The sequence below is a fragment of the Corylus avellana genome, chromosome 3, assembly GCF_965113065.1.
Source record: "Corylus avellana chromosome 3, dhCorAvel1.hap1.2, whole genome shotgun sequence".
NCBI classification, from domain to species: domain Eukaryota; kingdom Viridiplantae; phylum Streptophyta; class Magnoliopsida; order Fagales; family Betulaceae; genus Corylus; species Corylus avellana.
Genome location: NC_142492.1, coordinates 36,647,054 through 36,672,343, shown reverse-complemented (window position 1 = coordinate 36,672,343; position 25,290 = coordinate 36,647,054). Strand labels below are relative to the sequence as shown.

The following is a 25,290-nucleotide window of genomic DNA, read 5'->3' as shown; positions in this document are numbered from 1 at the left end:
GTGTTTATCACATGTTGAAACGATACAATACTAATTTATTAGACATTTTTTTAAATTTTTTTTTATAAAACCAAATTTAGAGAAAACGGATAAGTGTATTATTTTTATTGAAATTATTTTTCTTCTAGAAAAACCCATAATCCAATGGTCAAACACAGCTGGTTGGTAAAAAGGATTTAAAGAAAATATTTTTAGAATCTATTATATCGCTATCATGACCCGAAGTCCAATCAAAGACTAATTCAATATTACGTATAAAAAAAGAAAAAATAAAAAAAAGAAAAAGGAAAAAAACGAATTCCCATGTATTTATCACCAGGAGAAATACCCCAAGCGATAAGAGAGAGAGAAAAAAAAAAAACACGTTAATGGGAGACCAACACTGTTCCACAGAAAACACAGCAAAGCAAGTAAGAAAACAAAGTTACGGAAGTAACCATGGTTAACGTGCGCCATCTCTGAAAAGTTGTTGGGGATTGAGGAAGGGTGTTAACTACGCACACCCCTCCCACTACGGCCCTACGCCCTCACATGCATCCAACCCTGCCCGTTCATAGCACGACAAAGCCATTTCCCCATAAAAACAGAACAAACTTGGTTCCCACTAACGCCTGGGACAGACGCCGTTACCTGCCACAACCAACCACTATCCGACACGTCATAACGTCGTTTCCACTGTCCGAGCCGCCTTTATTCATTAGCCCCATTTCGCGGGTCGCTTTTTTCCACCGGCTGTACCGGTTGTTCCACCGGTGAATGCCAGTCGTGGAGACTGGTTAGAAATTGACCGCGGGTTGAAATCATTGCACGCAGTTTTGACCACTCTGGTTAAGTCCCTCTGGCTCAGACAAGGAGAGAAACACAGACACAGAGAGAGAGAGAGAGAGAAAGAGAGGGTGGATGTGGTGCATGCAAGCGATTCGTAGCTGAAGAGAGTGTTGGCTGAGGAGAGAGGAAGAAAGTTGAGAAAGAGAGGGAGAGACTGACGGTTGAATCGGAGGAATTGGTTGTGAATTGAGAGAACTTGGCTTTGAGGTTTGAAGCTAGGTTTTTGATTGAGCTGAAAGAGATAGGAAGCTTAAAGAGATTGATGTGATCGAAAGAACTTGTGGTGTTTGGTGTAGAAAAGCGTTGGTTTGGGGTTGTTTATGTGGAGAGAGTAGAAAGCAGAGAGATAAGGTGGAGCCGAAGAATCTGTGTGTTGATTGAGGAATTGGGGTTGTAACGATTGGGTTTTCGATTCTGCGAGAGCTGAGAATTCTTCAGATGAGAGATCTGTGCTGAGGGAGCACAGGGAAATGGCGTCTTCGGAGGTATCGGTGAAAGGAAATTCAGGTCATAGCGACCACAGCGATGTTAGAAACAGCACGGAAGGGAAAAAAGGTCATTCCACATTTTCCGGTACCAGCAAAGGTAAAATTCTGGCGAAGAAGTTTGAGATTTCGGCCTAACCAGTAATGATCTGGTTATGATTTCTCAGACTTTGCTTTTGGTGTGTTTGTGTTTTTGTAGATGCGGAGACCGCGCTTTACAAGGAGCTCTGGCATGCTTGTGCGGGTCCTCTGGTAACCGTACCTCGTGAAAACGAGCGCGTCTTCTATTTTCCTCAGGGCCATATCGAGCAGGTTAGTTTCGAGCGCTGAGCTCTATTTTTAGGGATAGTCGAATTAATTCGTAGTAACAGTAATTATTTGTTAAATTATGTTCATTTTCCTGTTTAGAACATTTCCCTTTGGGTTTTTTCATAATTTTATTTATTTAATTATCTATTTATACGAAGGGTCTGCTGTATTTCGGTTGAGACAGTTGTGAATTGTGTACCCTCTGAAAATGGGTGTGATTTGAAGCGGTTTTGATGGTTTTTCAGTGTTTCCGTTAATTGGTTTTGTTCAAAGGTGGTAATAATCGATGGCTTTTTGCGTGTCCTGAATTAGGTGGAGGCGTCTACTAATCAAGTGGCGGAACAGCAGATGCCTATGTATGAACTTCCCTCTAAGATCCTGTGCCGGGTCATTAATGTGCAACTGAAGGTAGCAATTGTCTCATTAGGGTTTTAAGTTTGATTTGCTTTTGCACTTTAATGGACCTGCCATTGAGGGTTTTCCTTTGCTAACTGTTTTCGTCTCCTTTTATTTTTGGTAACAAATTGTAGGCTGAAGCAGACACTGATGAGGTCTTTGCACAAGTAACTTTGATTCCGGAGGCAAATGTAAGTTTGTTGGTGTGGGTTCAACTTTAAATTGATTTGGGAGCAAGTCAAATGGGCTTGACATTCTATAACGTGTGTTTTTTTTTTTTTGCTGATGCCAGCAAGATGAGAATGCAGTGGAGAAGGAACCTCCGCCACCTCCACTGCCACGATTTCATGTGCACTCGTTTTGTAAGACACTGACGGCCTCTGATACGAGCACTCATGGCGGATTTTCGGTGTTGAGACGGCATGCAGACGAATGTCTCCCGCCACTGGTTGGGCTTTATTATCTGTTAATAGTTCTTAATATGTTATTAGTTTATATGCTGAAACTATACCATCCTTTTTTCTGGACAGGACATGTCAAGGCAGCCCCCAACCCAGGAGTTGGCTGCCAAGGACTTGCATGGAAATGAGTGGCGGTTCCGCCATATCTTCCGTGGTAAGAATTATATTTTTAGCTTCATATGATGTAGTGTCATCTGCCACATTCATAAAATATTTGTTGACTCCACCTTGCCTAGGGGACCCATTGCCATTACCACTGTTACCACTGTTACTTGCGGGGAGGGGGGGCTTGGAAGGTTTTGGATTTGGTGTTTGAACTTTGAACATATTTCACTCCATACTTGAAAGTTATTGTAATTTAGTTTGTTTTCGGTTGATATGTAATGAGTCCTTAACTGTGTACTCTGGCTCTTTCTTGATTGATTTACGTGAGAATTTGGACTGGCAGGTCAACCACGAAGGCACTTGCTTCAAAGTGGTTGGAGTGTGTTTGTTAGCTCCAAAAGGCTTGTTGCCGGGGATGCATTTATTTTTCTGAGGTTTGTTGTTTCTTCTTACAAATGAGATTCCTGTTTTTCAGATGTTTTGCTTGTGTCTAACAATGGACTAATATTTTACCTCTAGGGGTGAGAATGGGGAACTTCGTGTTGGTGTTAGACGTGCTATGAGACAGCAGAGTAATGTTCCATCGTCAGTCATATCCAGTCACAGCATGCATCTTGGTGTCCTTGCCACAGCGTGGCATGCCATCTTGACCAAAACCATGTTCACTGTTTACTACAAGCCCAGGTGTGGTTTATGTTATGTCCACTTTACCATGAAAGTTAGTTACCTATTCTAATGTTGAACAACATATTATTTGATTTCAGAATTGGTGCAATGAATTAATTTTACTGCTGTAGTTAATTATGCATCAAATTGGGAATGATTTTAAATTTGACCCTACTTGCTTGTGCTCTAACTTTCTAATTCTGGATATCTTTTATTGAAGTGCTTTTATTAATGTTTCTGACAGGACAAGCCCTGCTGAGTTTATTGTTCCCTACGACCAGTATATGGAGTCTATGAAGAATAACCACTCCATAGGAATGAGGTTTAAAATGAAATTTGAAGGTGAAGAAGCTCCTGAACAAAGGTATGGCTGGTCCTTGTTTTTTCACTGTTTCTACTTTGTATTGGGACTGAATGAAGCTTTTTCTCACCCATGTAATTTTCATTTTACAGGTTTACTGGTACCATAGTTGGAGTTGAAGATGCTGACCCCAACAGATGGAAAACTTCCAAATGGAGATGCCTCAAGGTAGTATTTAAGTCTTTAATGGAAGTGTTTATTACTGCCATTTAGTGAGGTAATGAACTTTTCCATGTTCTTCTAGGTGAGATGGGATGAAACAAGTACTGTACCTCGTCCAGAAAGAGTGTCGCCTTGGAAAATAGAGCCTGCTCTTGCTCCTCCTGCACTAAATCCCCTTCCAATGTCCAGGCCAAAGAGGCCCCGATCAAACATGGTGCCCTCATCTCCCGACTCCTCTGTTCTTACCAGGGAAGGTACAATCTAATCTGCAATGCAAAACGAATAGTTGCTTTTCATTTGCAGTTTTGTGGAGGTTATATGAGGTTTATATATATATATATATATATATTCTAACTCTTGCATTATGATTAGGTTCATCGAGAGTGACTCTAGACCCTTCACCAGCAACTGGGTTTTCAAGGGTCTTGCAAGGTCAAGAATTCTCGACCTTGAGAGGCAATTTTGCAGAGAGCAACGAGTGTGACACTGCTGAAAAGTCTGTTGCATGGCCACCATCACTAGATGATGAAAAGATTGATGTGGTGTCTGCTTCAAGACAATATGGGTCTGAGAACTGGATGTCCTCAGGGAGGCATGAAGCAATTTACACGGATTTGCTGTCAGGCTTCGGGGTTAATGCTGATGCCTCGCATGGTAACCGTGCATCATTTGATCAAGCTGCAGCAGCTGTTAATGTTACAAGAAAACAATCACTTGATCAGGAAGGCAAGTTTAACTTGCTTGCTAACCCATGGTCCTTAATGCCCTCTGGTCTCTCACTTAACTTGTCAGCCTCTAATCTGAAGGGACCTGTGCAAGGTAGTGATGTAGCTTATCAAGCGCAAGGCAATGCTAGATATGGTAGCATTACAGAGTATCCTGTGCTTCATAGTCAAAGAGTGGAGCACCCACAAGGAAACTGGTTGATGCCTCCTCCTGCCCCATGTCATTTTGAGAATCCTGCTCATTCAAGAGAGCTAATGCCAAAACCCATGTTGGTACAACAATATGAATCTGTGAAACCCAAAGATGGGAACTACAAGCTCTTTGGCATACCCCTCATCAGTAATCCTGTTACACCAGAACCAGTAGCACCACGTAGGAGTATGATGAATGAGCCAGCAGGTCAATTACTTAATAATACACAGCAGGTGCATACTAATGACTCTGATCAAAAGTCAGAACAGTCACGGGGCTCAAAATCAGCAGATAATCCACTTCCTCTTAATGAGAAGCAGAAGTCAGTACAAACGTGTGAGCAGCATTCAAGAGAGGTGCAAGGCAAAGCACTAGGCAGTTCAACTAGGAGTTGTACTAAGGTAACCCAAACTGTAACTATAACTATCAGTTCGGCTATTTTAAGTTTGAATTGAACTTGCTCAACCAAATCCTGTTGGATTTCAGGTTCACAAGCAGGGAATTGCACTTGGTCGGTCGGTGGACCTAACTAAATTCAACAATTATGAAGAACTGATTGCTGAATTAGACCAGTTGTTTGAATTTGGTGGTGAATTGATGGCTCCCCAAAAGAATTGGCTGATTGTATATACAGATGATGAGGGTGATATGATGCTCGTTGGGGATGATCCCTGGCAGTAAGGACTTCTCTTCATAGTTCTAAATATGAATTCTTGAATGTTATCAAAGTCATTCTTCTTTACTAAGGTCTTAAATTATAGCGGCTTCTTATGTCTATATCAGGGAATTTTGTGGCATGGTTCGCAAGATTTTCATCTACACCAAAGAGGAGGTCCAGAAGATGAACCCAAGCACCTTAAATTCAAAGGGTGGGGAGAATCAATTGGTTGCTGAAGGTGGGGATGCAAAAGAAGTGAAATCTCAGCCGCTTTGAAAAATGATACGGCTGGCTCTCAGAGGTTATAGGTAATAATGTTCCTGGTGCGTGCTTAAGTTGCTAATATATCTTTGGTAATAAATAAATGTGCTCAAGGCGATCTTTGTCCCAAAATGAAATATCTTTGTGTCACAGGAAAAAAAAGAGATTTAATGACCTTGGACACGCCTCTTGCCTCACTTTTCTGTCCAATTAGATTTTATTGTTTTTGCTTCTGTCACTTCAAAGCTTCTGATTATTCTGCAGATTTGTGGTGGTAGATAAATAATATGTTCTTTGTTCTTCCATTGTCAATTTTATGGTGCAGGCTTTGGAGGAGAATGCTGTACAGCCATTCCAGTTGGGAAATATGAACTAATTGAGATGGATGTGTGTCTCACCCACTTTTTAGATAGCTCGCTCGTTATGTCTCAGAAATCAGATGTAGTAGAAGGCACATATGATATGATATATATCCAATTTTGAACATGTTGCGGGGTTAGTATTTTATGGTGTCCAGTTATATATACATAAATATGTATACCTTGCAATTTCAGACCATCCCCCACCTTGTATATATAGTTGTATTACTCCTGCCTCCCAGCTTTTACTGTAAGTAGTAGTAGTAAGAACATACAGCGCCGGATGTATTTTGGGTAACAATTTATCTAATGCTTTCATTCTGTTGCTTTCTAAAGTTTTTGATCTTCAATTGGAATCATGAGTGTGCAGTATGTATTTGCTGTTGTACAAATTATAATTGAGTGCATAGATGGGGTTATGCATGATGGTGATGGGAAGAGTCGCCCCACTTCTGCTACTTTGGGAAGCACCTCTAGATAGGTGCCTGTGTCTTTTGCATGTGGATTGCAGGGACACAGTTCGTGGGAGTCGCATTCTCCAGGGAATCTGTGCCCACCTACAAAGGTTAGGTACACATCCACCGCCTCATTTGGCTTAATCACACAACCCAGTGTTTAATTAGAATGTGGGTCGTGGTTATTTAAAATCTGGGCCACACATTTCCCACTCCTCCATCCATTTTATTATTATATTATCATAATAATGACTTATTATTATTGTCTTATCAAAAAGTAGAGGGAAGCCACGTGAATGGGAAACCCCCCAACCTTTCATCAGTCTCTTCTACTTGGTAAATGGGAGGTTCACTATGTCTATGATTATGAAATAATTTTTTAGATAAAAAACTACACTTTACGTCTTTACCTTCCTCAAATTTACACCAAAGTTGCATTGTCTCCACCAAACCTTAAAAGGTTGTAATCACTCCCCAAAATATTAGCTCCATCCAAACGAAAAATGAATAATATTCGTGCGCTCGGTTCGATTTAAAATAAAAATCCAACTGTCGTCGTCCACACCAACTGTGGGTCTCTTTGGAAGCTGTGGGTCACGACCAGGGACATGGATTTTTTCTTTTTTCTTTTTTTTTTTAAAAAAACAAGTAATAAGAGTGTATTGGCATTTCACACATGTTGTTGGGTCTATAATAAACATTTTAACATCACATCACGTGTGCCAAGTATTTGTTGTCCAAGTTAACAAAAAGATATCCTAATGGTGAGGGCTAATAGTTTAAAGCTCAATTATTACAACTTAACTTTTTAAAGTTTAAACGATGAATAAGCGTAAGCAAAAGATCTTAATGTTGATGCGGATGTGAATGCTCTTAAACAATGGTCATGGTTCTCTCTCAGCATTGATGCCAAGTTTTTGTATGTGAGCCTTTCTTTTTTTGTTTTGGGTTGGGTAAGTGGGTAAACGTCAAGAACTCACCTCATAACCTATATTATAAGCTATATGGGAGCTAGGCTTAGGATTCTCTGATATTGGGCAAACAAGGTGGTGGCCCGGTTCATTCTTAGCAAGGGTTCATGCTCCTCAAACCCATCTAGGTTACTGTTGCAATCCAGTTTTACATTGAATGAGTCCTCTTCAGGCCCAAAACAAACAAGGAAGAAGACCTACTGCCGTAACACACGTGTAAACTCCAAGCACTTGAGTTGTTCCACGCCCACCATCCAATATCCACTTGCTCCTCCAGACAACCAACCTCGGAAGACAATGGACTTAGGAAAATGAGTTGGAAGGCTGAAGGCTCTTCAAGTACAGAGAGAGAGAGAGAGAGAGAGAGAAAATGAAAGAGCTTTTCAAAATAGCTGAGATTGTAAGAGATTCGATCCAATCCAATCCAGAGAATCATAGCCGTACAGAGATTGGTAGCTAGCTTGTGGGTGGGGCAGGATCGGATGGGATGGATACTTAACTAACTTTTTTTAAAAAAATTTATTAATAAGGGAGTAAGTGGATATTTAACAAACTTTTTTCTTTCTCCTTCAATGAAATCTCTCTCTCTCTCTCTCTCTCTCTCTGTGTGTACTTGAAGAGCTTCCCAACTCATTTTTAAGTGAGACATTCGATATATCAACTCAACTCATTTTACGATGAAATGAAACAAAACAGTTGCTTGCACTGTGATTGTTCTTGAGCCCATTAACATGGCATATGAGCCGATTCCCAAATGTCACCTGGTGTTTTAAGTAAACAAGGGGACATTATTTCAATGATGAGAAAGGCTGCTGGCTACAGATTTTCAGTCAATGAAGGTGCCAGCGATTGAGGGCTAATTTCCTGCTGAAATGCTGATACAGGCTAATCTCCTAGTTAGCCCTCAGGTAGGAGTTAATTAAACTAATGGGAAATGAAATTCAAAATTACATTTGCTGGGGGATTCGCTTTCTTAGAGAAACAACTTCATTTTGTAATTTGCCACCTACATTATTACATCACCCCATGGAGGCCAGCTGAGTCCAAAAGTACCGCTCTGATTTGCTCCGGATGGACGTCCTGCCCTTCCTTGCATTGCTGAAAATAAAGTAGACATGTCCATTATCATCTCATTCTTACTAAGAATGGTCACCCCTAGCATTTTTCTTAAGGTACTACAATACTTGAAACGGAGAACATATATTTCACAGTCAAACGGATTTAATGTTGTTGCATCTAACGGTATAAATGATGTCACGTCATTAAATTTTTTGAATGGTGTGCCAACATATTTATTACGTTACATCATTTATACAGTTGATACAACAATATTAAATCCTAATCTTGAAATGGGTCTTATGAAAGGATCCTATTATTGCCATAATTCTAAATTACTAGCATGTTCTGGAGAAGCTAAAAAGTATACCAGCATCTCACCTTGTGCACATTTAATCAAGGTGGGCCTTACTAAGGATCCAGTTGGATGAAGGGTATTGAATTCAATTTATTTGGATGAATATGACTAATCTAGAACGGGACCAGGAAGTGGGGCTGCTTTTTAACATTTTATGAATCTTGATTTTAAATGCTAGCTAAAGAATTTATGACAGAAAGAAAGGGGTTCTACCTCAGCTCGAAATATATCCATAGCAAAACCATTGAAACAGCTTATCACAGCTTGTTGGATGTCTAACCCAAGATTATCCAGAGCCCTCATGGTGGACAGCAAGAGACCAGGTCTGCGGCCACAAAACATGTGGATGTTTACAGCTCTTCCCTCTCGGACCCTAACTTCCACCTGTGTATACAGAAGAACTAGAACTGTATCACTGAAACTTCTTATATGAGCCATAATAGATAAAGATGTCAATGAACTCATCCCATCTGCATTACTACCAAAAAGTGAAATCCATAAAGCAGAAGAAAAGAATGTGCCAACCATATATTCCCCATTAGGAAGAAAGTAATAAATTTTCCATCACAAAGAGAGGCTTTTACCCTTGCAGCTTGGCCATTTGGGCTGGGCAATGAGCTCGGGCAAAGCTCATCCTTGATACGGCTGGGTAGTGTAGGTGGAGTGGGTGTCAAAGGGTGGAAGCTTGTGGTAGGCGTCAATGAAGAGCCAGGAGGGGTTGACTCCAATTCATTATGGAGGTCATTGATCCTCTGCAGAAGTTCCTTCAAGTACTCAATGGCATCCCCAAGGATTGAAGCCCTATCCATCTGCCAACACAAGTACAACATACATCAAATCATATTATCTTCATGAAGCACGACAAATAATAAAAAGCTCAAAAACATCTGTTATGTAGCTCTTATGAACAGCGGCATAGTCCATATGAATCTTAAGGAAGTCCACTTAGCTTATTAACCTAAGACAAGTGTTATCTTTATCCTAACTGCAAGATTTTCAATGATTGCAACCTTAACAATACTGGAAGCTAGGTTCATTCCAATAGTCCACTTGAAAAGGTATGGGACATTTTAAATATTCATTCAAGTCTATCATTTATTTTCTTTTAACAAACAATTGCTAACTATTCCAGAAACCAACCAGTATAATTGGCCAAAAGATTTGAGTTTGCCATTATGCTCTTATCAAATTTATTGAATGGGTGACTCCATTGTGATTTAATGGCAACTATTCAAATTCAAACGCTTTAGGTTCATTTTTCATTATTTATTTTCTAAGACTGGGTGTACTCTATTTTCATCTGGTTCAGAGTTCATCTCTCTCTCCCATCAGATTCATTTTCAAAAAGGCATCCTAAAAGAAACCCATGAATGGTCAGAATCTGGGATATCAAGAACCTCAGTATATATTTCCATGACAATATTTAGGTCCGAGAACATAATTTGAACAGATTGGAGGGAGTACAAACAAGAGGGAAGATAAGAGTAAATGGACCTCATAAGGGCATAATAAACAGGAAATGATCACCCAAGGAGAGACAGGAGAGCTCTACTTCTCTTCATCAAATGAATAAAATTTTGTTGAATAACAAAAAAGATTTTCATTATTCTCTCTATCACTTTCAACAGACGCGTTACATGACAGAATAATTTATTTCAAGGCAGTGGTCCAACAAATTACTGTGAAAGAAATATAAAAGAACGCAAAGCGCTACCAGAGTCCATGTGAGACAAATTAATGCCAACTTTATATTCAAATTCTATGAACCTTGTAAAAGATGCTTCTTACTCAAACACTCAAAAAGAAAAAGAAGAAGAAGAAGCTAACTTTACATTCAAACAAAGAGAAACTGATGGATGAATCTGCGCACCTAAAGCATAAACAAATTAATTTATTATACCAAAATTCACGAGAAGACAGTTAAAAAAAAAAAAAAAAAAAAAAAATTCTTACTTTGCTAATCTTCGGAACCACGGACCTCAGCATGTAGAGCCTATCATTGAGCTTCTTCCGGCGGCGCCTCTCGGCCATCAAATTTTTAGCAGGCAGCCCCTTCTTCTTCCCCTTCTGCTCTCCTCCACCACCGGTAACATTACTAATCGCATTGGAGCTATTTCCACCATTGTTCTTGGCACTCGCTTCCGCCTTATCGTTCTCGGTGAAATCATCCGAATCGTAATTCAAACCCGACCCATCAAAGCTTAAATCTTCCACATCATCCACACTGCACAATTTCCTCTTCCTCTCATTCTCTTCCCCCATTTCCCTCTTCCCCTTGTCCCCTTCAACGCCATTCGTAATCGCCAAATTGCCCCCACTATCGGCTAAATTTTTCCTCAGAGCCGCTCTCTTTTGAAAAAGAGTGGGCTGCGCGCCAATTGAAGGGAAAGAGTCGAGGGGTCTCAGAAGCTTAGACCTGTTCATGAACAGAGCATTCCCAGAACCCTCATCGAAACCCTTAAACCCAACAAACCCGGGACCCGTTTCGGGCATATTGAGCAGGCGGGTGGTCGGGAATTGGGGATCCGAACATAAATTCGGAGTGTTCATCTGAGAATTCGAGCTCAAGTCAGTGAAGTTGCTCAAAACCCCACCTCCTCTGTTCAGCAAAGAGGAAGCATTGGAAGCTTGGGCTTCAAGAAAGCCCACCTCGCACCCCAAATCGAATCCGTGCTCTAAAGGGTTGCTAGGGAGGCCGTTGATGAGCGAAGACAAGGTGGGTTTGGGAGGCAAAAAGTAGTGTACCTGAGACGGGTCCAGGTTGGTGAAAACAGTGGAAGATGGGGAGCAGGAAGAGGACGAGTCCACTGGGTTCAGCAAAAGGCTTTCTGGCTGGTCAGCCAGGTTGGGAGAGAAAGTTAAGTCTCTGATATCAGTGTGGTTTTGGATGGTATTATTTGCCATACTATACCACTCGTCTTCGATTTCCAGCATGGATTTGAAGGTTGAGAGCGAACCCATCTCGTCCTTGTTGTTCTCCACCACACCACAATTGTTGTTGGTGTTCGTAATCGTATCATTGTTGGTTCTAGCCCAGGAAGGAGAGTCTTGGTCCTCTCTCTCATCCATCCACAGGATGCCGTTTGCTCTGGACAGCATCTCTGCTTAGGATTTTTTCTCGGGAGAGTGAAGGAAAATGAGGGGGTGGACTGGTGATGGGAGTTAAAGCAGAGAAATGGAAAGGGGCAGAGCCTGAATACGTTTCAAAAAGAAAAGGGGTTTGCCTTTTTGTACATATGATTTGATTTTCAGACAATGCTGTGTTTTCGCGACACGCAACCCTCGAACGTTACACTAATCACTGCTTTTCTATACTTGCTTGTATGCATATATCCTGCATATATATATATATATATATATATATATATATATATACTCCTATTATATGATGGTTAGGATAAGCATACGATGATGTTATGGCTATTCCACCCCTCGTTGAATTTTAAATTGGTGCTTCTCACTCTCTATTGCCACACGTGGAACATAGAAAAACATTTTAACAAAATAAATGCTACAACACTAATATCTCATTATTATCCTACTTTGCTTACGTGATATTGTCAATCTAACTATTTATTAATTAATTTTTAATAATAACTTATTTAAGAGTCATAAAACATATCACGTCAGCTCTGTAAATGCTTGTATGATATGTAGCATTACTGTTTATATATATATATATATATATATATATGCTACTTTTTTTTGTGACGGTATATATATATTTTTCATTTATCAGAACATGTCACATTAGTTTTGTAAGATATTTATGATGTCACAAAAATATTAAAATTGTTATTATATTTTTAAAAATATTTTGTAACATGTAGTTGTAAACTCTCTTATAATTTGTTTTTAAAACACACACATTTCTTATGGTTTCTCAAATACACATTTCTTAATTATGGTTCTCTTTGGCTTCGATTACAATTTACAAGGTGCATTTACATCCAAGTAACTCTCTTATAATTTGTTTGGCTCTATTTTGAACCTTTGAGGCTACATGATATTTCATTGGAGGTTGGGTACTGTTGACAAAAGGCAAAGCTTCACGTATTTGAAATAACAGACCAGAAGCATTTTATCAAACAACGTACCCAAATGGTGCCATTATCATTTTGGAATATTCATGGAGTCCAAAGAATGATAACAATGATTTTCCCTTTATTTAACACCTTGTGATGTGCCCATATCCCCAAGATATATATGACTTTAACTATTTTCTCTTATTTAGTTTTTCCTCAATCCTCCATCTCAAATTGGTAGACCGTATTACGTTCATTTTACACTTAACACGACATCTTTTAAGTGTTTTTTCTTAAGTGATTGACGTGAAAAGTTATGTAAAATATTTTACTACTTAATGTAAAATAAGTATGATAAACAAGTTTTTTTCTTCTTACCAGAAATGGACTTTAGATATGGATAATCCCTCACCATGATTGTGTATATATTTCAGTAAAAGCCAAATTAAATGTATTGTTGCCAGAAGAGTATTTAAGCAGTGGTCCCAAGTAGCACCACCTATCCTCTTCACAACATGATAAATCTATTTTCTGCATTTGCTCATATGAAGCAATGAACATTTTTTTGCTGGTAGAGGCCTTGTGAGTAGAACTAGAATCACATGTTAAACGAGCCAGGAAGAACAAAACGCTTAATTTCCAGCTTAATAGCTCCAACCCAAAGCTACATTCTGTAGGGCTAGGGGGCCAGCTTATGATATTTTGGAATTTTCTCAATCTGATTATAAGTAATCCCACTCGTCTTGGTCTCGAGAACTCTTTAAGCTCGACACGTGAAATATTTAACAAAAACAAAATAAAATGCAGAACCTTTATTATGATACAATGTCAAAATATTACCACTTATTCTAAAAGCTTAAACGAATAATAAGGTTAACATTGGTGGTGTGCAGTAATTCATAAAGGTTTGGAGAGATTAGTGAGAGCGTGATCGAAGAAGCTAACAAGATTGAGACATTGTTAAATGTGAAGGGCAATTGGTGCAACTTGATATTTACAAGTCAAGACTGCATTAACAAGCACTTCTGCCAGCAGTACTGGGAATAACATTTAGAGCTGGCTTTTTAGACGGGGTCCCAAGTTTCTCGTGATGCCTTTCTCTTCACCGCACCTACCACCCAATCAAAACCTTACCCTCTATCTTTTCTTTTCTTTTCTCTGCCCTCTCCTTTTTCTGGTTGCTCAACAGTTACTTTCCATCTCCTCATACAAGCTTCATAATTTTGCTAAGATTTGAATCTGTTGCTATCTACCCATTGGACCATGCTTTCAAATGAATTATAAATTCACTGATGGGTTGGAAATCTGTACCACATTTAAGTGCACTAAATGTTAACTTATAAAGAATGATCTGGGGCGAAGAGGGTGACAAAAAATCCTTAAATAAGTTGCAGTACTTGGGCTGCTTTGGAAGGGAAACTGTCTTTAATATTTCCTGTCTAGCCTCGTGAGCTTAAGGCCTACCCCACACAACACTATTACATATGTTAATTTTACAGACAGTTTGTGAAAATGACAGTTTCCTAGCTGCCTGATGAAATTGTGGTACTACTAGTTTTGTTATGATGTGATCATTAAAGCAAGTTGAATCATCTGGTTGGAATTATCGAAAAACCAAGGGCCACTATATATGAGCATGCCCTTCATCTTGTGAATATATAATGTATTTTCTGCATTGTATATAGGTTTAGGTTTGGGTTTGTTCATTGTTGTTGGGGAGCCCTTTTCCTATTGATTTTTTGTTTTCTTAGTAACCCTTTTCTCCATTTGCTCAGACAAAATAAAGAATATATTAGGGTATATATATTACATAAGCTCAAATTCAATGTTGGGTATTAAATTACTAATTATCCCAAAAGCTTAAACTTATAGGAAATAGTAAACTTAATCACTTAATCATTACTTTAACATTGACCTCAATTTACTGCATGTATTTGTCTTCTTATTATTTGGACCCTTGTATTACTATTAGGTTAACTGGCCTCTATATATAGGCCATTCTTAATTATTTTCCACAACAATAAACATTTTTGAAATGATGATGATTGGAATGAATTAACATATATAGCTCTACTTTTAAAGAGAAATGACATAGGTAAGCTGCACTGAGTGATTATTATCAATTTCATCCTGAATCAAATGAACAACAAGATTGGCAATTTTCCATTTGAAGAGAGGCATTGAACTTGAACCCATCTTCCATATCCTATACATGTGGATTCGTATATACAGGAGCAGATTTGGAAAAATAGGGCCACCTTACAGATCAGAAAAAAAGTGGCAGTACTTTTTATACCCTTAAAATTTAAATTTTGTGGAAGCAGTACAATGGATTACGAAAATCCTGCCTTTGAGCTACAGCTAGCTACCCATGCCTGCCATATCAATGTCCAATATTCAGGATCGATGCACTGAATAACCTTTTTGTCACTGTTGCTGCTGCATAGAAGGAATAAAAGGGTGGCAGTAATGACAGAGACAGCATTCCTTCAAGAGTTGAAATTGTTGGGATTGAGAGCTTTTTCAAGCTATTTTTAATTTGTAGCAGAGAAGAAAAAGAAAAGAAAAAATCAAACAAGAAGCAACAAGCTAGAAAGAGAAGAGACAACAAAAGCTACTACGACTATAATCAGCCAAGCCTGCAGAGATGATGACATGATATTTACATGGCTGTTGCATAACCAAGGCCCAAGAACCAAGTTGCGATTTTTAACTTGGGCTTGAGCATATGGGCTTTTGGCTTGTGCCATGCCATGGACATGGAGCACAAAGGGAATTTTGGTAACTTGTCCAGTAAACTGTGACATGCGTTGCTTGAATTGTTGGACTTAAACACGCGTACTTCTTTTCCTTAATTGATTCTTTAGATATATTGTCTTGGCCGTCAACAGCTTATTCGATTACTTTCTAATCACTAGTATAGACTACACGCAAGCCAATTAATCTTTCTAAATTTCATGCTATTTTTTTTCTTCTTAACTCTCACCACAGAATTCAATATATCCGCTCCTTAATCTAATAAGAATAATATTACATATTACACTCTCATTTCACTATATTAACGTGTTATCGGTCCTGAATTTGCTTTGTTCACTTGAGATGAGAAAAATATTTGTGGGCCTCTCTAGGCCTTCTTGTAGGATGATGGAAGTGGTAATGATTATCTACATATCCCTTGCTTCCCTTGTCTTAGCCCACCAAATTTTGACCCATGCTCAGGCCCAGTACATCTATGAATCAATGTCTTTCTGATTGTATAATTGAGGTCAGTGGGGGAAACAAAAATCTTAGAAAAGAATGGAAACCTAGGAATAGAAATGAGAGAAAATAAGGTGGTGAAGGTGACAACTAGACCAAATTCAAGGTTGCCGACCCAATTCTGGCTGATATTTTTATTTGTTAGCGCACACATTGTCATCATTGATTTTTGACAGAATTGAGAGGCCCTACAAACTCCAAATCTACAAGGTTCTCTTTCTTAATTGGTGGATTTCTTCCGTTATTTCGGATACCATTAACTCTATCCCCGCATCTTTCTTTTGGGAAGTTAGAAAAGTCATTAGAACTGCAAACTTTTGCGCTCATTATGCGACACGTTGGGCCGCGGCCAAAATTTTTTTTGGCTGCGTTCCCTGTCACTATGACCCTCTAGACTTTTAATTGCTTTCCTAGTTTGTAGTTTGTTGCTTTCTTATGTACTTACCCCCCAAAAAGAAAAGAAAAGAGTAGCCTGTTTTTTTCTTCTTCTTCCCAAATAAGCTCAATGTTTATAAAGGTGATTTGCTAATGTTTTTTGTTTTCGATTTTTTTTTTTTTTAAAAGGGTGTTTTTAATTATGAAATTCATTTTAATTTGTGTCTTTTGTTTCTGTCCTGAAAAAAATACATTATCAAACAAGTTGTCAGCATTTTCTTTTTCTTTTTCTTTTTCCCCTAAATAAACACAAAAAAATAAAAAAATAAAAATCCAGAAACGGGTCTCGTATACGGCTGTGCTAAAGAGACGTGTACTCTATATATTCCAATGCGCCAACCGCTATTTCTAACTCCATGCATTATTACTACATGGCCCCAAATAAAGGCGTGCATGGTGATTATAAGGGCAACATAGTCACCAACAAAAAAATATCTAGGGACACGATGCCGACCCAAACCAGCCTTGACTTACAGATGAGGCTTGTGGGTTTCGCTACAGGAATCACTTCAAAACTCGGAGATTAAGATTTGACCGTGTAGGAGTATTGGGATCCAACGCCTCGGATGCATCCGTGATATAGTTTAGGTGAAACGTCGTGAGATTAGTACTGTCACCAAGATTATTCGGTAAGAGACGGTGCATGGATACTGATGGACCGTCGTTGATAAAAAGAGCTCTGACGAGTCACTTCTCTTAATCGCGAACCTCATCTCTATTATCTCTCTCGCCTTGGCCGACCATTTGGAAAAAGGGCCTCTCTGCCTCTCCCTTTTCTCTTTGCCCAAACGGAAACACGCCTTTTAGGTCTCTCTCTCTCTCTCTCTCTCTCTGATATCGAATTTTCATTGAAAAGATTAATTTTTGAACTTCATTGGGAGAGTTTAGGTGAGCGTTTTATCAATCCGGTGGTTGTTGGTTGCTTCATTCAGTGCGTTTTGGAATTAGGGTTTTCGTTGTGTCTATGCCTCTTTGTTAATTGGATTCTCTCCGCCTCCGAATTTTAGGGTTTTCTTCATCTTCTTGGTTATATCTCTTATCCATGTAGATATTTGACCTTTGTCTTCCGTTTTACTTGTTTGCTCTTTGGTGGGTGCTTGTTTTGCTCTATTTATGAGATAGTTTGTAATTTCATCTATCCATTGCGTTCGACGAACTTTGCTATTTTCACAAGTATGTTGTTGCCGTCAACCTCATGAATCAATAATTTGATTTAGAGTTGTTTCTTGTTTGAGTTGGAACTTGGATTGCACCTGAGCTGCAGTTTGTGTAATAGGAGAGTCCTTATGTGGTTGTTAATGCCTAATAACTTTACTGGATTGAGTGACAGCACATGATTGCTGAACCCAGTTGGATTAAGATACTATTGGTTAAAATCTCTGCTGCTATTCATCCATACGGTGTTTATCTTTCTCTGTTACTCACAGTATAGCATCATTGTGGCATTTTCCATTATCATTTACTAAGACATCTTTTTCAAAATCATGAGTTATAGGTAGTATATTGCATAAGGCTAGTACGTGAACTCTGTAACATATTGATCGCAGTTCCTTATCCCTCCTTACCTTTCTTTGACCGTAGAGGTGTGCTTAAAACAGTAAGTTTCTGCGAGGTTTGATGCGTTTTAATTGTTTCTGTTATGGCGTTGTAGTTAATTACTGTGTTGATGGCATAAGCTTAGAATTTGTCAAAAAGAGTTTTGGCTGCTAATCATGAACTATGAGCAGTGTTTGTATTCTGATATTATATCTAGGAGGGAAGCTGATATTTATGTTAGTTTAATATTAATCATTATTTAGCCAGCTGCCTGTTGGTTCGTAATTTTGGGAACTTGTATGTATGCAGAGAGGATCCTATATTCTATATCTTGAAAGCTTTTTTGGAAAATTGGAATTCCAAGAATATGTTCTTTCGATTTCTCTCTATTCCTCTGTGTGCATGAGTGTGTGTGTGTGAATTGTTGACTGACATGTGTCATCACCAAATGCAGGGTAGTGGGTCGGCATCATGGCTAGGCTTTTGCTTCAATCAACATCTACTCATACTAGCATTCCTCCTTTAAGGGCTAGCCAGAGGTCTAGCCTATCTAAAGGATCTGAAAAAGAAAAGAGATCTGTCAGAATGATGTCTAGTTTACAAGCACCAGGATTGAAAATGAGGGGCTTCTCAGGATTGCGAAGTCTTAATGCTGTAGATACTATGATGAGACCTGAGCTAGATTTTCTTTCTAAGGTGTCAATTTCAGTCAATTCTCTGCGAGGAAGGGGTAGCAGATGTGTAGCAAGAGCAATGTTTGAGCGCTTCACAGAAAAGGCAATTAAAGTAATTATGCTTGCGCAAGAGGAAGCTAGGCGGCTTGGTCATAATTTTGTTGGCACGGAGCAGATCTTGTTGGGTCTGATTGGTGAAGGCACTGGCATTGCTGCTAAGGTTCTTAAATCTATGGGAATCAATCTTAAAGATGCACGTGTAGAGGTGGAAAAGATAATTGGAAGGGGTAGTGGATTTGTTGCTGTGGAAATTCCATTCACTCCCCGTGCAAAGCGTGTTTTGGAACTCTCGCTGGAGGAGGCCCGCCAACTTGGTAGCATTTTTTTTCTTCCGCCGCTTGTTTTATAACACCTTTAGATCTTGTCACTTGCGACTTTTAGGGAGATTTTTTTTTATTTTTTATATGACAATTGCTATCATTTTTTCTTTGCTCCCCTTTCTTTTTAGCCCCTGTTTCATTTCCAGTGATTTTTATATGTAATTGCGGCAATGGATGTGGTTTTGTGCCTCAACCTTAACCTCAATGAGTCAATCTGCTATCATTCAATTTGTAAAACCTAAACTTGTGTATGGAAAGTTTATTTTTTTGAGTCACAATCATACTGAAATTGTCAGCTGTTAACATGATTATACCAAATGGAAAAGTAATATGATTTTTGGGAACTAATAGCTCGATTGTAATTGAATGTGTCAGGAACATATTACCCCTTTTTTGAATTGATCCTCTAATGGGGGTTTAGGGTTTTCTATGTAATTTCGTTATTAGTAATTACTGGCATATCTAGAATAATTCTGATCTTTCTGAAAATGACACATTTCATGAATTTCTCAGGCCATAACTATATTGGATCAGAGCACTTGCTTCTGGGACTGCTTCGTGAGGGTGAGGGTGTAGCGGCTCGTGTTCTTGAAAATTTAGGTGCTGACCCAAGTAACATTCGCACCCAGGCAAGCATTATATGTTCATTTACATCAAACATTTTTTTGTTTGTTTTGTGGGAATTCCTCGACTGTTATTTCAAAAAGAAAAATTAACTGAGAAAACTTTAATTGGAATGATCAGGTTATTCGTATGGTTGGTGAGAGCACAGAAGCTGTTGGTGCTGGTGTTGGAGGAGGCAGCAGTGGCAATAAGATGCCAACGCTGGAGGAATATGGGACCAATCTGACTAAGTTAGCAGAGGAGGTAGTTATGAAACTCTTTTATTTCGTTTCTGATATATCATGACTGCTACTTTTTCATATAGATGCTAGTTTCTAATCTCATCTCTTGCTTTTCCAGGGTAAATTGGATCCTGTTGTTGGAAGGCAACAGCAAATAGAACGTGTCACCCAAATTTTGGGCCGGCGGACCAAAAACAATCCGTGTCTTATTGGAGAACCTGGTGTTGGGAAAACAGCAATTGCAGAAGGGCTTGCTCAAAGAATTGCAACTGGTGATGTTCCTGAAACAATAGAGGGGAAGAAGGTGAGTGTTCCACTAAGATCTTAGCAACATTCAGATTAGGGTATTAGGCGTGTGGGGTGGGGGGGGGTGGGGCGCAAAACCAGTAATATGGTTCAACATGTTCACCTTAGCATGTTAAGGCTGTAATTTCTGTGGCTTATCATAAGTTGTTTGTGCATGAAGCCTATTAGGTTTTTCATTTGAAATTTTATGAATCAATGGAGTTGGGTACTAGATTCATAGAAATTTGTTGATACATAGGCAGAACAGTTCAAGAAGACAACCTTGCTTTTGATTACCTCATTATTGTGAAAACAATGTAATTATATATGTTTTTTCTTTTGTATAATATAGGTTATTACCTTGGATATGGGTCTTCTTGTTGCTGGCACAAAATATCGTGGAGAGTTTGAGGAGAGATTAAAGAAGCTAATGGAGGAAATCAAACAAAGTGATGAGATAATACTCTTTATTGACGAGGTGCACACTTTAATTGGAGCAGGAGCAGCAGAAGGAGCTATTGATGCTGCAAACATATTGAAACCGGCTCTTGCAAGAGGTGAACTGCAGGTAACTTTTATGTACATGAGAACTCAATGAATGTATCGACTTGTTTTCTTTATTCATCAAGTTCCTCCAGTAAGGTTGGCTTTTTGGGTGCTATATATAATCTATTTGAGGAAGCAACTAGAAATTGGTGATCTCCATTACCTGCATCTTTTATAGGTTTATGCTTCAGATTGACTATATGTTGGCTATTTAAGTCATTGTCAACTTCTTCGTTGGTGCCTATGTTGCATAGATGTTGTAGTTATACATTTTTGATGGAGTACATACACTCCCACTTCCCTACACAAATTTTCCCACACCCTTAGGTGGCTTTTAAAACCACCATTGGATTTGAGATGGATCATGGTGGTTTTAAAAGCCACCTAAGGGTGTGGAGAGATGGGTGTGGGGAAGTGGAAATGTGTGTAGTATTAATCTTTCTTATTTGCTTTGCTATGGTGCTAGAGCCCATGCCTTGGGTGGTGCACTGGGCTTTTCCTTTGCCATGGTGCTAGAACTGATTTGGGTTTCCAGATTGTCGGAGTTTATATTTCTGTAGATGATATATTTGCTTGACATACTACCACACATGATGGAGCCAGCGACTGATCATCACCGCTGTTGAGAATTATTATTTATTATTTATTTTTTAATTTTTATCTATATAATATTTTCTGTTTTTGCCATTCTGATTGATTGCAAAAGGTGAAATAGAAGTATCTCAAACTTCAATTATTATAGGAGATTAAACTACAGTCAAATTGAACTAGCCACAATGTGCATCCTTCTAAGCCTGTCAGTGTAGTCAAATTAGCTTGTGATCACGTTTCTGGGATTTTTTTATTTAGTTTTAAACTTTGCTAGGACTTCTTGTTTTTGCCTTTTGGAGTGATTGCAAAAGGTGAAAAAAAACTATCGCAAACTTCGACTATTATAGGAGATTTAACTACAGTTAGATTGAGCTAGTTACTATGCACTTTCTTCCATCTCTATTAATATGTTCAAAATAGGTTACTAATGTATATCTTCGATGTATAGCACAAAGTCTCAGTTGGTCAGTTTCATCTCTTTTGGTGCAGTGCATTGGAGCCACTACACTAGACGAATACAGAAAGCATATTGAGAAGGACCCAGCGTTGGAAAGACGGTTCCAGCCAGTCAAAGTGCCGGAACCAACTGTTGATGAAACCATACAAATTTTGAAGGGGCTTCGGGAGCGCTATGAAATTCATCACAAGCTCCGATACACTGATGAAGCATTGGTGGCTGCTGCACAGCTTTCCTACCAGTACATCAGGTTTCTGATCTTTAGAATAATTCCGTTTTGGATTAGCATCTGTTCAGCACTTTCATTATTAAATATGATTTTACTGCCACTGGAAAGTTGCTGTAAATAAAATACCATAATTGAGTATGATGCTTAACATGAAGGTTGTTATATGTTTATTTGAGAAACCTGCTGATGAATTGAAGCTGCATTGATTGTTGCAAGTACATTACATATCTGGCTTGGCATTTCTATTGGAGCATTATTTGAAAGAAAATTAGTTTTGTAATTTTTCCAATATTCCTAATTGCTTGGTAGACAGCTTTTCTGTTGTACTTCATATTTATAGCATTTGAACATCATTGTCCTTGCCTCGGTCTTCCTTTTCTCTTCTCTCCAGAAGCTATGTCAAGCTTTGAGGAGGTATTATTTCTAGCATGTGCTTATGAGAGTTACTTCTAGAATATGTTTTCTTCTCGGTTGATGTGGTGGGGTCACAAGGTGCTGACTACACAGTCTACACTTTTTTTTTTTTTTTTTCTAAAAAAAAAATCTGTATTCTAGTAGTGAACTGCCATGCTATGTTGGCGCTTTGGTTACTGATATTTTTGAGGTATGGTGGAGATAAGTAGCCTGAACGATATGTCCCCCCCCCCCTGGTTACTGTTACTTTAAAAACAAATATGGGAACACAATTTGAGTTAACAATTTAAGAGAACTTTTAGGGGAATATTACCTTTTCTTATGTTTTATACTGTATGCTTGTACTGATTATGGAGGTTGTCCACCAAATTAAGGACCGCAACTTCTGAATTTTTTTCTGAGGTGTACATGTAACAAAAAGGATTGATGGTATTTGGTGGAGTTGATTGTCAGTTTTGCTTAGGAACATCCTGTCAGTGAATTGTATAGCGTAATGGAAGAACATAAATTTGTGTTGGACATGTTTCATGCTCCATTGATGTTTTTTTTAACGTATTATTCTCTATACTTCAGTGACCGTTTTCTGCCTGATAAAGCGATTGATTTGGTTGATGAAGCTGGTTCTCGGGTTCGTCTCCGTCATGCACAGGTATGACGTGTATATCATTTCCGCCACCATCCATCCTGACTTTCACTTGTTTTATGTTGACTCTTGACATGATCCATTCTTTGCAGCTACCAGAAGAAGCTAGAGAACTTGAGAAAGAGCTCAGGCAGATTACAAAGGAGAAGAATGAAGCTGTTCGCAGCCAAGACTTCGAGAAGGTATAAAGTTATCTTTGTTGTTTAGTACTTTTGCAGTTTTTGCATGGTTGAGATTTTTGATGACCTTACTTACTGCAACTATTTCCGTGAAATGTGAACCAAATTGAAATATGATCATTGTTATATATGTCCAGGAACGAGATTATATCATGGCTTGCAAGCATAGTGAATGTCTGATGGATGCCGAATAGTTTAAATGTATTCCCATATAAATTATTGTCACACTCACGGAATATTAGAGATTTCTAAGCCATAAAACCTTCTTAGTTTCGACTACTGTCTTTTCTTTCTGGGGTTTGCCTGAGCTAACAACAAATGAAAATCTTGAACAGGCTGGAGAGTTACGTGATAGAGAAATGGACCTTAAGGCACAGATATCAACTGTTGTGGACAAGGGCAAGGAAATGACTAAGGCAGAGACTGAGGCTGGAGATGTAGGTCCTTTGGTGACTGAGGTGGATATTCAACATATTGTCTCCTCTTGGACTGGCATTCCTGTTGAGAAAGTGTCAACAGATGAATCTGACCGCCTCCTCAAGATGGAAGAGACCCTCCACAAGCGTGTCATTGGTCAAGATGAAGCAGTCAAAGCCATTAGTCGTGCTATTCGTCGAGCCCGTGTTGGACTCAAAAATCCCAACCGTCCAATTGCCAGCTTCATCTTTTCAGGTCCAACTGGTGTAGGGAAGTCGGAACTTGCAAAAGCATTGGCTGCATACTACTTTGGCTCTGAAGAAGCCATGATTAGGCTGGATATGAGTGAATTTATGGAAAGGCACACAGTTTCCAAACTCATTGGTTCACCCCCTGGTTATGTTGGTTACACAGAGGGAGGTCAGCTGACTGAGGCTGTTAGGCGCCGTCCTTATACAGTGGTGCTCTTTGATGAGATCGAGAAGGCCCATCCTGATGTGTTTAACATGATGCTTCAAATTCTTGAGGATGGAAGGTTGACAGATAGCAAGGGCAGAACTGTGGACTTCAAGAATACTCTTTTGATAATGACATCAAATGTGGGAAGTAGTGTAATTGAGAAAGGAGGCCGCCGGATAGGATTTGATCTTGATTATGACGAGAAGGACAGCAGTTATAATCGTATTAAGAGCTTGGTCACTGAGGAATTGAAACAATACTTCAGGCCAGAGTTTCTAAACAGATTGGATGAGATGATTGTCTTTAGGCAGCTGACAAAGCTGGAGGTAAAGGAGATAGCCGATATTATGCTGAAAGAGGTGTTTGATAGGCTGAAGACCAAAGAAATAGAACTTCAAGTGACAGAGAGGTTCAGAGATAGAGTGGTGGACGAAGGGTATAATCCGAGCTATGGGGCAAGGCCTCTGAGAAGAGCCATAATGAGACTTCTGGAGGACAGCATGGCAGAGAAGATGCTTGCAAGAGAGATCAAAGAGGGTGATTCAGTTATTGTGGACGTTGATTCAGATGGCAATGTGACAGTGCTCAATGGTAGCACTGGTGCTCCTGAGCAGTTAGCACTGAATTAGGCCTCTTTATTCACCAACTTATGCCGATATATTGTTTGTACTTGTTTTCATTTGAATCATAGTTGTAGTCTATTTTCTTGAAAAGACTACTTGAAAGTGGAAGTGGAAGCTGTTGATTAATTGCTGGCTCTAGTTCTTAGTTTCAAAAGGCATTCAAAGGAAATTCTCAGGGGAGAAAGATGTTGGTAGAATTGTGATTGGCGTAATGAAGAAGGATCTAGATTTTTTATTAAATGATATCTGCTATTACCTAGACTGGATTAGTCTCCACTAATTTGTTCATTTGAGGATGTCTCTTTCCAAATGAATAATGATTCAGGATTTGTATTCCATTTTTTTTTTTTTTTTGTAACTGATTTGCATTCCTTTTAATCTCCTTGAATATTACATTTAAAATTATTGAATTTTGATTCAACAGTAATTTTAACAGCCTAAGTATCTTTGGGAGGATAAAAAAGGAGACTGAGTCCTATAAATAT

At 38.9% G+C, this 25,290-nt stretch overlaps 3 protein-coding genes across 5 annotated transcripts; 2 read left to right on the top strand and 1 right to left on the bottom strand.

Moving 5' to 3' along the window:
- Positions 1 to 807: 807 nt before the first annotated feature.
- Positions 808 to 6,304, top strand: ARF2 (auxin response factor 2). Of its 2 annotated transcripts, none has more exons than XM_059586345.2 (15): positions 808 to 1,413; positions 1,513 to 1,625; positions 1,935 to 2,030; positions 2,153 to 2,209; positions 2,311 to 2,466; positions 2,549 to 2,633; positions 2,928 to 3,018; positions 3,104 to 3,268; positions 3,495 to 3,614; positions 3,704 to 3,779; positions 3,856 to 4,027; positions 4,146 to 5,092; positions 5,178 to 5,368; positions 5,475 to 5,657; positions 5,936 to 6,304. In XM_059586345.2, exons 1-14 carry the CDS (start codon positions 1,299 to 1,301, stop codon positions 5,623 to 5,625), a joined length of 2,535 nt encoding a protein of 844 aa, XP_059442328.2. In that variant the 5' UTR covers positions 808 to 1,298; the 3' UTR covers positions 5,626 to 5,657; positions 5,936 to 6,304. The 2 variants fall into 2 exon arrangements, with proteins under 2 accessions (XP_059442328.2, XP_059442329.2); XM_059586346.2 differs by having other exon boundaries at positions 5,475 to 5,672.
- Positions 6,305 to 8,078: 1,774 nt separating this feature from the next.
- On the bottom strand, positions 8,079 to 12,102 carry LOC132174704 (transcription factor ICE1). Its single transcript, XM_059586347.2, has 4 exons — positions 10,763 to 12,102; positions 9,394 to 9,618; positions 9,023 to 9,193; positions 8,079 to 8,493 (listed from the first exon to the last, which is right to left on the bottom strand). Exons 1-4 carry the CDS (start codon positions 11,906 to 11,908, stop codon positions 8,410 to 8,412), a joined length of 1,626 nt encoding a protein of 541 aa, XP_059442330.2. The 5' UTR covers positions 11,909 to 12,102; the 3' UTR covers positions 8,079 to 8,409.
- Positions 12,103 to 17,223: 5,121 nt separating this feature from the next.
- Positions 17,224 to 25,143, top strand: CLPC1 (CLPC homolog 1). Of its 2 annotated transcripts, none has more exons than XM_059586390.2 (10): positions 17,224 to 17,334; positions 18,518 to 19,111; positions 19,631 to 19,746; positions 19,862 to 19,984; positions 20,081 to 20,266; positions 20,600 to 20,815; positions 21,874 to 22,091; positions 23,058 to 23,133; positions 23,220 to 23,309; positions 23,642 to 25,143. In XM_059586390.2, exons 2-10 carry the CDS (start codon positions 18,535 to 18,537, stop codon positions 24,809 to 24,811), a joined length of 2,772 nt encoding a protein of 923 aa, XP_059442373.1. In that variant the 5' UTR covers positions 17,224 to 17,334; positions 18,518 to 18,534; the 3' UTR covers positions 24,812 to 25,143. The 2 variants fall into 2 exon arrangements, with proteins under 2 accessions (XP_059442373.1, XP_059442374.1); XM_059586391.2 differs by lacking the exon at positions 17,224 to 17,334 and adding an exon at positions 17,396 to 17,415.
- The last annotated feature ends 147 nt before the right edge of the window (positions 25,144 to 25,290 follow it).